The 15,380-nt window shown below is 41.6% G+C and overlaps 1 protein-coding gene across 1 annotated transcript in view; it reads left to right on the forward strand.

The window, feature by feature from the left end:
• SLC4A8 (solute carrier family 4 member 8) overlaps positions 1-15,380 on the forward strand; it is a 90,211-nt gene that overhangs the window by 36,389 nt on the left and 38,442 nt on the right. Inside the window, exons 10-16 of the mRNA XM_025401567.1 lie at positions 351-497; positions 1,638-1,738; positions 7,624-7,798; positions 8,395-8,528; positions 9,602-9,847; positions 12,619-12,724; positions 13,326-13,487. Of these exons, the coding sequence (XP_025257352.1) occupies positions 351-497; positions 1,638-1,738; positions 7,624-7,798; positions 8,395-8,528; positions 9,602-9,847; positions 12,619-12,724; positions 13,326-13,487 (1,071 nt within the window). The remainder of the gene's footprint in view (positions 1-350; positions 498-1,637; positions 1,739-7,623; positions 7,799-8,394; positions 8,529-9,601; positions 9,848-12,618; positions 12,725-13,325; positions 13,488-15,380) is intronic.

Genomic DNA, 15,380 nt, shown 5'->3' on the forward strand with positions numbered 1-15,380 from the left:
ATTTCCCTCTCAACCTGGGAAAACTGATTAAAAAAAATTTTTTTTCATGCATCTTGCCTTTCCTTCCATCCTTTGTGGAGGTAACATAATTGTACAACTTTAGAGTCATGTCTTATCTCTTCTTATACTAGCAGACATGTATTTAGCTCTTTTTGATGCATCTCTTTCCACACTCATTTTTTAAATCCTTTTATCCTTGTACTTCTCTAAGTGCTAAAGTTTTCTGCATCTCAGATCCCCATGACAGAGATAAAAATCAAGAGATTGTATTCATTTTTCACCATATCCATTGGTGATTGTTTCATGTAAAGTTACTTTTAACTTTCCTGAGGGTTTTTTCTTCTCCGTAGATTTTTCATGACGTAGCATATAAAGCAAAAGAGCGAGATGATCTCCTGGCGGGGATTGATGAGTTCCTAGACCAGGTGACGGTGCTCCCTCCAGGAGAGTGGGATCCCTCCATTAGAATTGAGCCACCCAAAAACGTCCCTTCCCAGGTAATGTATGCACATCAGCCAATGTGGCTATTGTCACTTACTGACTGCCCACCATGGACAAAGCAAAGACCATGTGGGTATATGCTAAATATATCAAGATGCAGCCCTGTTTTGGCGCACCTAGAATATCAAAACAGTAATAAAAATAAATCTGGGCCGGGTGTCGTGGCTCACACCTGTAATCCCAGCTCTTTGGAATACTGAGGCAGGTGGATCACCTGAAGTCAGGAGTTTGAGACCAGCCTGGCCAACGTGGTGAAACCCCATCTCTACTAAAATTACAAAAATTAGCTGGATGTGGTGGTGGGTGCCTATAATCCCAGCTACTTGGGAGGCTGAGGCAGGAGAATCGCTTAAACCTGGGAGGCGGAGGTTGTAGTGAGCCGAGATGGTGCCACTGCACTCCAGCTTAGGTGACAGAGCGAGACTCCACCTCAAAAAAAAAAAAAGAATTTGCGTAACATAAATTGGCTCAGGTGTGATGGGGTTAGTCAGGATTACCTGAGGATGAATTTTAAGCCAAATTTTGAAGGATTAATGTGAAATAGCAGAGAGAAGGCAGAACATTTCTTGTGACTACATTGTATACAAGTCATCAAATGAAAAAATCAAGTTGTATAAAGAGAGAAAATAGAATGTCTGATATCTTTCTGACATATTAAAGATGGGAAAGGAACTCCTACTGTATACTAGACACCAGCCAGGTGCTTTATATAAGCAAATTCAGCCTTCCCGGGAACATCCCTCAAAAGATACTGCTATCTCTGGTTTTACAAAATGTGGAATAAAACTATCTTCTAGGGCAAGATTTTAAGGTAAAGTAAGATTACACAGAGGCAGATTTGAAACTGGAACTTAGGTTATATTTGATGCCAAAGCCCCCATTTTTCTCTTTCTAGGCAAGGCTTAGTTAGGAGTCAGGTACTATGGAACAGGAAGAGAAATTATGGGGTATGTGTGTATGTGTGTGTGTGTTTCAGTAAAGTCAATAAACTGCATCAAGTCAGTAAGTGTATTTGAAAGCTACAAACACTTGGGCATTTTTGGTTGCTTTTGGGTTATCCCATTGCCACTCCTTGCTGATAGCAGGATGGAAAGATAGATGTTACCTTTACTAATTTTGTAGTCTTCTGTTAAAAGGAAAAAAGGAAAATGCCTGGAGTTCCAAATGGAAATGTTTGCCACATAGAACAGGAACCACATGGGGGTCACAGTGGGCCAGAACTTCAGCGCACTGGGCGGTAAGTCCTGGGACGTTTTACAGCAATGCTGCTTATTGGGTAGAAGTTATGTAAAGCAATGAGGCATCCTCTTTCTTTCAGCCTACTTCTCTGTAGTGGGAATTTATTGGCTGAAGAGTGACATTTCAAATGGAACCACTGACTAGAAGTATTATGAATATATCAAATATCGTATTCATTCAAGTTTCTCAAATCACCTACCATGTTTTGTCTCACCTCCAGTCCTTCCTACCATTGTTCACTCTGATTTGAACACTCTTCCCTTTCCTCATCTCCTTGCTAACTCCTACCTATCCTTAGTCTCAGTTCTTATGTCGCTTCCTTTGGAAAGCCTTCTAGGACTCTTTCTGGATGAGGTTAGATGTTCCTGCTATGTAATGTCACAGTATTGAGCTCTGACCTCCCTTCCCCACATTACAGCCTTTATCATACTTTATTATTATTGGTTGATCTATTGTCTTTTCTGCTAGACTGTTTGTTCCCAAAGAGCAGGGGCTCCATTATATTCCTAGGACCCAGCACAGTGCCCTGAACAGAGTAGGGTCTCAATATCTGCCAGATGAATGAAATGAATAAATACTTCTAGAATGATGTCTGTTCTGTAGCATGGAATGGACTAGGTATGATAAATGTTGAGTGATCATTTTAGGTTAAGAAACTCCCTTAGAGTAGGAAGACAGGTACTATTTTAGGTGTGTGTGCCTCAGAATACGCAATCTACTCTTCTAGGCCAACATTTTAAGGACAGATGTCCAAGGAGGAGGTAAGTGAGGGAAGCAGGTCCCCAGTCTAGGAGGTTTTATTCCCTAGGTCAGAAGGTGGTAAACGAGAATGATATTTTGAGTTAGTGTGATATCCAGAGGTGTCCCCAGAGAAGGTTGAGACTATAGCTCTGTCTCTGTTAAGCTGTACTGTGTCTAAGAAGGTTCTGCTGGGTAGAGAATCTCAGGGCAAGACTCAGATTATGGAAAGCAGCTTTTATGTCCTCTAACCCCTTGCTTTCTTCTTTTCTGCCTCCTTGCTTGAGGTTGCTTTCCTTACTCTTCTATCCTCAGCACTCCACCCAGTGGAAACTCAGAGTTGTTTTGGAATTGTGGAAAGCATTTTATTTTTCCAATCTTGGAAATCCAGGGAGAAACCAGGAGAGGAGACAGAGAAACAGGAGAGAATGGCACTTGACTAGCAGTGTCCTGACGAGGAGCATGTTTTCTGGTAGGAAAAATGTGTTGGAGGGTAGGGGAAGATGGCTGTGCTCTGGGAGGGAGCATTGGTGGAAAGAAGGAGTGCTTGCAATGGAAGGGCCACTGAAAAGAGGGAGCAGCCTTCCCTTTTTAAAAAACATTTTCTTTAAAGTTGGGAGAGGTCTCAATTGGGTGGGGAGGCCTGGTATTGAGAGGCAGTTCAAGGGAAGCATGTGTCCTCAGAAGGGGTTCCAGGATAGAGACTCTCCTAGAGGAGGTGGTAATTTTTTCAGGAAAAGGTTTTGAGTATGGATTTGATATTTCAAAATTATAATTTATCTTTTGGATATAAAGGGTATCCATAGTTTAGGAACTTAAGAGTTTGAAAGTAGTAGAATTTAGGGCAACAAGGTTTTCCTCAAAGCAGTATCTGTGCAGAGGTGAGATTTTAGGTTGCTATTGGTGCCAAAGAAAACAAATGGATTAGCGTCCCAGGCTTTGTGAGAGGGGGTCACTTATAATCAATTCCACCTGAGGGTTTGGGAGACCATTATATTGGATCTCAACAGTTATAAGATCTTGGAAATGGCATCTGATGTCCCCAAGGAAATCCCATATTGCCAGGATCATATGCTTATTCACAAACCGCAAGTATCTTAACTCACAAATTCAAATGGAGTTTGAAGGAGTTCTCCCATAATGTCATGTCAGGAACTTCTGGAATTGACAAAGCTAAAAGGAAGCTCTGGGCTCAGAGCTTAGCTCTGCTTCATATGGGAGATGCTTCCTCTTTCTGAGCTTCTGTCATTTTCCTTAGAGCCCTTAGTAAAGGGCCTCAAGCCATATGGCCTTCCTCCCGTTGTAGCCCCTTAGGCAAGGTGACATAATGGCTGTGAAGATCATATTTCCAGGCCAGCTCTGGGCTCTTTCTCAGTCTCAAATTATGTGGGAGGTAAATGTGAGCCTTTTTTTGCATGTGGACATCCTGTACGTTTCTGTACTTTCCTGGACTGCATATTAAAACCACATTAGCCTGGGTTTTATAATTTTTTGGACTATTAGTTGTGTTTCTTTGAGATGCAAAACTGCTTTATGCATGCCATGTTGCACAATCTTGGAGCAAAACTTGAATAACATCTTAGGGAATATTATCCTTGTTGGATGGAGAAGTATTTGAAGGCAGGGTGAAGTAGACTCTAAGAAGGTGGGAAAGAAGACAAAATTGAAATGGTACTGTGAGTTCTGTATGATCTGACCCTTTAAGCCAGGGATAAGACAGATCTTAAACCTCCCTGATATTGACTAAGGCAGGGATGCCATAAGTAGCAAAGAAGAAAGTATGCTAGAGTGTTCCTAGGCCACAAGCTCCACAGCAAGGAGGGTGCTCTGGAAAGGGTCTTTTCAGGGTAGATTTCTGTCCCTTATGGGAGATGCCACTTTTGGGAAGGGTTAATGGAAAAAAGAATCAGGAGCTGCTATCTGGATGATCCCCCCACACTTCAAACAGGTTTCTTCCAAAGTATACCAGACAAATGGATAGCTGGCCTGTTTCTAAAGCCCTCCAGGGAAGGGTTCCTTAAGTCTATGCTCCAGAGCCTAGTGACCCTCTACACGGGTAAGTCCTTTCTTGCATCAAGCTTAAATTAAACTCATATCCCTGTGTGCCTCCTGCCCCAGAAAACTTGAATGTGAAGGACAGTGTTGAAAGGGAAAGGAAATCCCAAGTATAGAAAGAAGCATCCATGCCTGATGAATATCTGTTGTAGATGTGCAACCATAGTCTGATTTTATGCATGAATGAGGTATGAGGCTGACTTCATAAAGTGTTCAGAAATTACTTTATTAATTTATAGTTATACCATCCATAAGAGCTCAGATCTTTCCCTGCCTTTTAATCACTGCTAGATAGATAGATGTCTTCCCTTTTCATGGCTTCTCAGAAATCCATTTCACATAAATCTTTTGTCTGTTGCTCACAGACACTCCTCTCCTCCTGTGTCTAGGGGCTGAGTATTCATGGCAGCATCTCAGGTAGCCTCAGAGTGTGTGTGTGTGTGTGTGTGTGTATGTGTGTGTAGGGGGTCACTATTATACAGGGAGATTCTTCTCACAGAATTATGCTCTCCAGAGGAAGACGACTGGTAATGAAGAGGTGATAATCACATGATAATAAGATGCTATGTTAGCTAAGAACCCAGAAATACTTAAATCTTACCCCAGCTAAATTACTGCTGCCTGCAAGGTATTGAGGGGCTATTTACCTAGAGGAGAAAGCAAGACAAAGTGACACTTTATTACTAACTGAAGCATTGGCCCCAAACCCTGAGGCCTCATGATTTAGGCTAGACCATGTATATAGCTCCTTTACCTAAGCTAGGTTTGCCAGATAGGCTAAAACTAAGGCAGATCACAAGACTGGCTTTGCTTCTCTTCCTTAAGCCCAGACCTAGATTATGATGTTACTGCTGTAAGTTGAGGAAAGGTGAACCCAACTATACCCACCAGAACCAGAGGAAAAGAGCAGGTGGGTAAGTGTCTGTCCTGTGTCCACCTGCACACCCATTGTACTAGCTAGATGAGAGAGAGTGTTCCAGGAGAAAGGGCTGGCTGGATCTTCTCCCCTGGCATACAGATCCCAGGCCTCCTCATACTCCTCCAGTCTTCTAGGTGAGAGAAGGAAAGAGAGCTCACCAAGTCTCCTTCCATAAGAGAGTAGCTTGTGTGCTTTTTTAAAGATAGCTTTTTGTTATAGAAAATTTCAAACATAAAGAAGGGAGAATAGTTTAATGATCCCCCAGGTACTCATCAACTATTACCAACATTTTGCCAATCTTGTTTCATCTGTTTCTTCCCAGTTAATTTTATTTTTATGTTTTCTAGATTATTTTAAACCAAATCACTGACATTTTACTTGTAAATGCTTCAGTATGCATCTCTTTGATTAGGACATTACAAAAATTATCATGCCATTATCAAACTAACAAAATTAGCAATCATTCTGTACATTGTCTAGTGCTCCATTCTTATTAAACCTTTCTATGATTGTGTTAGCAACATCTTTTTTAGAGTTCATTTGTTTGACATAGGAGTCAATCAAAGTTTGCATTTGGTTATTATGCTCCCATTTTGTAATAGTCCCTCTTCCTTTTTTTCTATGCCATTGATTGGTAGAAGAAACCAGGTGATTTGTGCTATAAAATGCTGAGTGGCTGTTTTTGTTATTCACCTGACAGCCCTCCCCCTGGTGCAGTTACTCCACTCTTAGAAAAAGTGATTGAATTGGGAACACATCTCCTCCTTAGTGTGGGATATCTTGGTCTTGGTCTGTCTCATCTTTGAGAAGAGGAGAAGGGCGCTGAAGTCCTGCCACCAAGTCCTGTTGATTTTACCTCCTGATTAGCTCTTGAATCCATCCACTTCTCATCCTAATCTATGTTCCATTCATCATACTACCACAGAGTGGTCCTTCCAGAATGTATGTTTGATTATGTCACTCCTCTGTTTATAGTTCTTCAGTAACTTGACATGCTATTAGGATAAAGTTTTAATTCCTTAAAACCATTTCTGGCAGGCGCGGTGGCTCACACCTGTAATCCCAGCACTTTGGGAGGCCGAGGCGGGCGGATCACAAGGTCAGGAGGTTGAGACCATCCTGGCTAACACAGTGAAACCCCGTCTCTACTAAAAATACAGAAAAATTAGCCGGGCATGGTGGTGGGCGCCCATAGTCCCAGCTACTCAGGAGACTGAGGCAGGAGAATGGTGTGAACCTGGGAGGTGGAGCTTGCAGTGAGCTGAGATTGCACCACTGCAATCCAGCCTGGGCGACAGAGCGAGACTCTGTCTCAAAAAAAAAAAAAAATAATAATAATAAATAAAACCATTTTTAAGGCCTTTTTGGCTTAGCTTCTCCAGCCTTGTCTATTGGCATTCACCCTTCACACTGTATTATCCACTCACATCTCTCAGCACCTTGATCCACCAAGCACTCTCACCTTTAAGTGTCACCCATGTTGGTCCCTCTGCCTCATCTGCTTAACTCCCAGTCCCTCCCTGAAGTCATGGCTGAAATGCCCCTCCCTGCTCTATGCCACCATAGCACCCTCACAATACTGCCTGTCTCCTGCACTAGACTTGGTCCTGAAGAGCAAGGCTGTTCATGTCTTGCTCATTGCTGCATCTCCAGTACCTGGCACAGTGCTTGGCACCAAGTATCTGCTGCTACTTGTCAATTGCATGAATGAATTATTATACACGTTTGTCACAAGTAAGGGGGGTAGTTGTTCAGAGTAAGAAAGTGCATGTGATAGGGGCTTTTTATCTAGAAAACATTTAATAAAACTAGCAATTTTAATATCTTAAGTTGGTTTTGCACATTTCCTCCTAACAGCTCAGAATTTAAAGTCTGAAGCTAATACTTGCTTTCATGTTAATTTTTTTGAACTTTTTATTGAATGGATAATATGCATATCTAAATTAATTCTTTGTATGTTTAGGGTATTCATTTAAATATACCATAAGTCATACCCTTGGTTGCAAAGAGACTCTGTGCTGACCAAAGAGAGATATCTGTACTGGCGTCAAACTGAAGCCAAAGTCTTACCTCAAAACAGAGCACATTTGAAATGCTTTCAAATGTGTGCTGTTTACATGCTTTTAGGGAAGAGGGACTGTGTTAGAGGCCTGTCTATTGTGTTTCCACAGGCTATTTGGGGGCTTGGTGCTGGACATCAAGCGGAAGGCCCCCTGGTACTGGAGTGACTACCGGGATGCACTCAGCTTACAGTGTTTGGCCTCCTTTCTGTTCCTGTACTGTGCCTGCATGTCACCTGTCATCACCTTTGGGGGATTGCTTGGAGAAGCCACTGAGGGACGCATAGTAAGGACTTTTAACCACTTCTAATGGTCCCAAACAAGACCTAAAATATTGTGGCGGCGGCCAAGTCCACTGTGGGGGAAATTACCTGGTCTAGGACTGAAGATTTTTCCTCTGAATTACCATGGTCTTCTGACATCATACCAAAGAGCAACACAGTCCTCTCTTTAGAACAGACTCTTCTGCTTGAGCATCGGCTTCAGTAGCTGGTTGCCTAGTTGAATTTTCTGTTGCCTCAGTGATGGAAATTGGATATATTGATGCCATTTTAAAATAAGATTTAAAGTGACTCTATATGTGAGCTTGTAGTGTGAATGATATCACTGTGCCTTCTATATATTTTCAAATACTGAATTGAGTCACTGAAGAATAGGAGTTAGTTAAGGAATCATGTGTCAATGGACCTGGGCACCTGAATTATTAAAGTAGTATCTGTTTATAGGAGTATTAGATGGTGTGTGCACATCACTCTTGCTAAGATGAAATACAAGCAAATGGCCATCAAGGCACACAGGAGAGCAAAGTCAGGAATGTAGCTAAGCCAACATTACTCTGTACTGATGGGCTATGGACTCAGTGATGGCTTTTTTTCCTCTCAGAGTGCAATTGAATCCTTGTTTGGAGCCTCCATGACTGGGATTGCTTATTCCTTGTTTGCGGGACAGGCTCTCACCATCCTGGGAAGTACTGGGCCAGTGCTTGTGTTTGAAAAGATTTTGTTCAAATTCTGCAAGTAAGACATTTGTTTTTCTGAAAACCCTAACCAGATTTAGTAATTATGTTGCCAGGATTAAATGTTGCCAGGATTAAAACTCAGTACAGACAGACAATATCATCTGGATTGGAAGCAACCTGAAAGGAGACCATAATTTGGTCTGTTGTCCTGCCCCCAGGTAGCACCATACCTAAAATAGCAGATCTCCTGTTCTTTTTTTTTTTTTTTCTTTTGAGACGGAGTCTCGCTCGGTCGCCCAGGCTGGAGTGCAGTGGCGCAATCTCAGTTCACTGCAAGCTTCGCCTCTTCGGGTTCACGCCATTCTCCTGCCTCAGCCTCCCGAGTAGCTGGGACTATGGGCACCCGCCACCACACCCAGCTAATTTTTTTTTGTATTTTCAGTAGAGACGGGATTTCACTGTGTTAGCCAAGATGGTCTCGATCTCCTGACCTTGTGATCTGCCCGCCTTGGCCTCCCAAAGTGCTGGGATTACAGGCGTGAGCCACCGCGCCCGGCCTCAGATCTCCTATTCTTAATGAGCTTGATTAATATTCCTCAGCCATTATTGAAGTCTTGACATTTTATGTTTAAAAAGACTTTCCCTAGCTAATTCAAACTTCTCCATTTCCATTGTGAGTTAGTTTTTAATTTGGCCTCATATCCCCCCGCTTTTTTTTTTTTTTTTTTTTGCTAGTGGTAGTGGGGCACACGAGTGCTGTGGTTTCCCAACTTTTCCTATATAATCTTTTCTTTTTTCCTTTTATATTTCAAGTAGCAGCTCATGAGACTAGGGCCAGCCCCCCCTTTTTTTTAACTGCAAGAATAAGATCATAATTACATTAGGTAGTAATGGCAGGAATGTATATGAGACAATTTCTTTTTTCAGTTTTCATATCCTTGCCCATATCCTGTGAGGCAAATCTGTATTATAACTGTGCCAGAGCATTATTTAGAATTAAAATACAGTCAGAATTAGGGATAAACTGGGTTCCAGTGCTGGTTTAGATGAGATGAATTAACCACATTTCTGACTCCTTGTCTCTTAATGCCATCCATCCGTGCTTTCTGATGAACTTTGGTCTTGTTTCAGAGACTATGCTCTTTCATACCTCTCCCTGCGAGCTTGTATTGGACTGTGGACTGCTTTCCTGTGTATTGTCCTTGTGGCAACTGATGCCAGTTCCCTTGTCTGCTACATTACCCGTTTCACTGAAGAAGCATTTGCCTCCCTAATTTGCATTATTTTCATCTATGAAGCAATAGAAAAACTGATTCACCTGGCAGAGACCTACCCCATCCACATGCACAGCCAGCTGGACCACCTTAGCCTCTATTAGTAAGTGTGCTTTCTGCTTATTTTTAAAAATTGAGCAAAGGGTCTGAGTTTAATTGCTGATGTAGAGTGCTAGGCAGTGCTTACAGCTTCTGGTCAAGAAGTATCTTGCCCTTTGGGAAATGGATCTCAGATACGGACAAGGAGTATTGGAGGGCTGTCAGAGGAGAACAATCAAAAGTGTTGACAGAGAAGATCGACTAGAAGTCACACAGAGGGGACTCAAGAAATGCTTTCCAGACCATGTCTTTTGGTTCTAGGCACTGAAACAAAAATGGGCTGCAAATGTAACAGGGAGAATTTGAGTTAGTTATGGGGAGGAACTTCTTTTTGCAAGGACTTGTGAACCTCTGGACTATGTTATCAAGTGAGAGAATGGACTCTCTCCTTTGTTGAAATGAAGGACTCTCTTTCTCTGAAAGTATGTACAGGCAACTCTTAGGGATTATTAGGTGAAGATATATTAATCATTCCTTTCAGATCCAGAAGTGTCTCACACTGTATCATAAAGATCCAGAAGCCTACTTACTTCCTAGATTTCAACTCAAGAAATTATGATTTCTTTATGTGTTCAATATGGTTTGGATCACTTGGAAAAGAAACACGGTATCTGGCTGTGTTTTCAACCATCTAGGACACTCTGGTCCTATAAACATTTCTTCTCTGTAATAGTATTCTCCAAATTATGACTAAAGTTCCTCTTCCCTTAGCTCTGTACATCAAGTTCTGGCTGTACAGTTCTGATGTGGAGGATCTGGTTGTGAAATGCACAACTTCAGTCTGAAACTATCTCAGAAGAGAGAGTACACTGTCTGGAGGCATCTGCGAACAAGCCGCAGATACACTTTCATCTATTCTAGTTATTCACTCATTAACCTTTTAAAAATCAGAATTAATAAAAAATTTACTAGAACTTTATTTTACTAGAAAGTAACAATGATTATGGAGTATCATCTTCAAAGCCTAGTGAATTGGCTCCTATTGGCATTAGAGTTCTCATTTCTGTAAGGTTCATTCTTTGACCTCTTTTTATCATTATTTTCTTTGTTTAACAAATATTTATTGAGCACTTATTATGTACCAAGCACTGTTTTAGGCCTTGGAAACATAGTGGCAAACATGACAAAGATCTGTCTTTATGAGGCTTATATCTGAGAAGACAGGCAAATTGACCAGCCCTGGATTGAGTAGACTTTGGTTCCAGAAACAAATTATTTGTTAATAAAGCTCAAGATGGTATTTTTTTAAGTCGCATTCTACTGTTAATTCATATGGCGCTGATGTGAAGCTAGAGCTCCTCAACTCTTTAAATGATTTTATGTTAATATGTATGGAATTGATTTTTAAAAAATGGTTTATTTTTTAAAGCAGTTTTAGGTTCACAGCAAAGTTGAACAGCAGGTACAGAGAGTTTGCATATACCCCCTACCCCAGCACAGGCACAGTCTTCCCCAGTATCAATATCCCACACCAGAGTGGTAAGTTTGTTACAATCAGTGAACCTAAACAGACATATCATTGCCACCCAAAGTCCATAGGTTACATTAGGGTTGACTCTTGGTGTTGTGCATTCTGTGAATTTTGACAAATGTATAATGACATGTATCCTCCATTATAATATCATACAGAATACTTTCACTTCCTTAAAAATCTTCTGTGCTCTGCCAGTTGCTCTCCCCCTCCCCCCAACTCCTAACAACCACTGACATTTTTATGTCCTTATAGTTTTGAATTTTCCAAAATGTCATAGTTGGAATCATACAGTACATGGCATTTTCAGATTGGCTTCTTTCACTTTGTAATATGCATTTAAGGTCCTCTGTTTTTCATGACTTGATGGTTCATTTCTTCTTAGTACTGAATAATACTTCATTATCTAGATGTACCACAGTTTATTTATTTTGAATTGATTTTTTAAACCTAAGTACAGGGCTTTATAGCTTTCCCTGTTACTTTTCATTTTGTCGATTTCTTCCTATTATTCTAACCTGTTGAGAGCTTTTTGAATTTTAATTCAGTCATGCCATATCTTAGAAGGCATGTTTATTAAATTCACAGATCATACGAAGTTAGTAGGGATGGCTGTGTCAGTTAACCATATTGGGAGCCAGGTTGTGCATGAAGCATGCTAGGACTGGGAGGCAACAAACATGGTGGCCGATGGCACCGGTGTGGTCTGGTCTGGTCTGGTTTGGCTGGAGTAGGAGGCCTGGTGAAGCTAATGGAGCTTCTAGGTCTGGCTCCACCATGAGTGACCAGGTAATGGCCAAGGTAGTGGGATATTACCAAAGATAACTCAGTGTCAAGAAGTGCTTACGTCACGATTCCAGGAGACTCTGACTTCTAGAACAAGAGTATGATGAAGGGTATAGGGAATAAGATATTCAGGCTTGGAGGAAGTTGTTGAGAAGTAAATAGGATATTGAGACTTCCTTGCTATGCAGATTAAATTTCTTAGCAAAAGCCTAAGAGATAGAAATCAGGCCAAAAAAAAAAAAAAATCAGGACTCATTCTGGGCATATCAGATGCTAAATGTGGTTGTCGGCACAGTTTAATCCAAGATCCATGGGCTGATTTGAGTCCAACTTTAGTAATGACCAACTGAAAAATTAGAGTGTGATGGGGCCTATAGAGGGGCCTCAACTACTTAGGTCTGAAGTATGCAAAGCAGCAGCAAGGCAGCTCCTGACAGCCTTTAAACCAGTTGTTCTAAAAACATTTAACTGAGTATTTGGCTGTTTTCCTCAGGAATCTTTTTAATTTTTCCCCTCAGCTGCAGGTGTACTCTCCCAGAGAATCCGAACAATCACACCCTCCAGTACTGGAAGGACCACAACATTGTGACAGCAGAAGTCCACTGGGCTAACCTGACTGTCAGTGTAAGTTTTGGAGCTGTCAGATGTCCTAGCATTATGACCACAGGTTGAGGAGGGACTTCTAAGTGAAAGGGAGGAGTGGCCCTTTGGCAAACTCTGGCATTTACTGAAATCAAGCTTTTTTAAAAAAAATTCTTACTCATTTTCTTTTATCCTTTCAGAAGTTTTCTTGTACGTAAAAGGAGAAGATTACCCTTCTCTTTTCTCCCCCCATATCCTACCTAGTGACCCTGAACTAAGGGTAGGTGGGGATGAAACCATGCAGGACAGGGGGCAGATCCAGACATGTCGGGTTGAAGAGTATTCAAGTTTGGAGGTCCTCTGTGATAAGAACAATACAAGTTGCCAGGGTCCTTCCAGAGCCTTGGAAGTAGTATTTGTTCAGAACACTTCTGGTTCTATGTCTTAGGACCATAAGTAGCCACCCTACTTGAAAGTGGCCTGTGCAAGAGAGGACCCCGCAACTGCATAAAGGTCAAGGGGATGCTGCTTGCAGCCTCTGCTCCCAGCAACCATGGATGACAATGAGTGGTGGACTCAGAAGGAAACAGCTATTTATTCGGTTGTATCTGCCTTTCATCACCCGGAATGCTTGTTCCTCCAGGAATGCCAGGAGATGCATGGAGAGTTCATGGGATCTGCGTGTGGCCATCATGGACCCTACACTCCTGATGTCCTCTTTTGGTCCTGTATTCTCTTCTTCACCACCTTCATCCTCTCAAGCACCTTAAAGACGTTTAAGACGAGCCGTTATTTCCCAACCCGAGTAGGTAGCATGTTCATGCATTTCTTTCATGTTAGAATCAAATATAACAGAACCTTTTCTCAGCCTCTATGCTGCATGGGGTTGATTGGCCAGGTGGAGAACTCCAGATGTCCTGATGAGCCACACTGGCATTCTCTCCTAGTGTCTGGCAGCCTCTTTCGTAGATCTGTGGTTGGGAATGAAGGGTTAATACTTAAAATCTTTTTGGTCTACAAGTGCCAGTTAAGGTTAAGGTGATAGTGATGGTTTTTAAAAAGTTATTAAGTCTTATTTCCAGAATGCTGTTATGTTTCATTTCCAGAATTCTGAGACACTTAACACACAATAGCTACAGCTGGCTCCTGAATACAGTAAATTGTGGTTGTGACCTTGGATACTTTAGGGGACCCAAAAATCTTCTCCCAGGGATGGCTTTTTAAATAGCTTATGAAATCACTGATGACAATGACTGCAGCAACCAGCATGCTCCTGACTTGGTTTGTATTACTGTTTGAAACCTCAGCAACCTTTCCATGATGCAGATAGCATTGTTTGTATTATGAACAAGGCTTTTGCCAGTTTTGGCAGGGCAAGATTAGAGGCTGAGTGTGGAGTAGCTACGTAGACCGTTTCTTTGAAAGGGAACTTGAGAAGGTGGAGAATGGCTACTGGGACCTCCTCACAGAAAGTTAACACTGAAAAGAATAAGTGCATGAATTATTTACATCCTTCAGTCACATGGAAACATCTATAATAAATGACCATTACATTTGCCATATCAAAAATATAAAAGGAAGATGGGTGATCTACAGTGACCACAAAGTTTGTGCCACAGAAAGGCCCCCTAAAGGCCTGGATTACATGTACTTTTACCACAGTATACCAAGCTAAACCTCAAACATACGAATCAGTGAGAAGAAGCCACATACCTTTTTAATTTGCCAAAAAGTTAGAACAGTCAGATATGAAGAAATACATTGGGTATTTGTAGTTTATTTAAAGAACAAAATCATGCTGGGTGTGGTGGCTCATACCTGTAATTCCAGCACTTTGGGAGGCCCACGCGGGTGGATCACCTGAGGTCAGGAGTTTGAGACCAGCCTGGCCAACATGTTGAAACCCCATCTCTACTAAAAAAAACAAAAGTTAGCTGGGCATGGTAGCACACACCTGTAATCCCAGCTACTCGGGAGGCTGAGACATGAGAATCACTTGAACCTGGGAGGTGGAGGTTGTGGTGAGCTGAGATTGTACCACTGCACTCCAGCCTTTGCGACAGAGTGAGATTCTCTCTCAAAAATAAAAAAGTTAAAAAAAAAAAAAAAGAGCACAATCATTTGATGCCTTCTGAAATAGAACTGAGAAGAAATTTGTATTAGTGATGATACACTATTGTAGATAGTTTTAATAAATGTTTAAGGAGAAGATAATATTAAAAAGGGTGTTCATTTTGCTGGCAAGAGATCTACCATCAGTACATCAAAAATGGTGATGTGCTCCCAGTCCTCTATTGGGGGATGGGTGGTAGTGGCCTTCAGAGAAACCTATTTATGTGGCCAGTGGTCTTGCCTTACCTGCAGTACATGAAAAACCTTCTTGGTGTTTCATATAGAAAATCAGCTATTGGGCGGAGCATTATTTATGGCATTTTTTTTCATTGCACACAATAATTTCTGACCTATACATGTATAATACAGCATTTCTTTTCTTCTTTTTTCTTTCTTTCTTTTTTTTTTTTTTTTTGAGACAGAGTCTCACTCTGTTGCCGAGGCTGGAGTGCAATGGTGCAATCTTGGCTCACTGCAACCTCTGCCTCCTGGGTTCAAGTGATTCTCCTGCCTCAGTCTCCCAAGCAGCTGGGATTACAGGCACGTACCATGCCTGGCTGATTTTGTATTTTTAGTAGAGACGGGG

Source organism: Theropithecus gelada, chromosome 11 (genome assembly GCF_003255815.1).
Source record: "Theropithecus gelada isolate Dixy chromosome 11, Tgel_1.0, whole genome shotgun sequence".
Taxonomy (NCBI): Eukaryota; Metazoa; Chordata; class Mammalia; order Primates; family Cercopithecidae; genus Theropithecus; species Theropithecus gelada.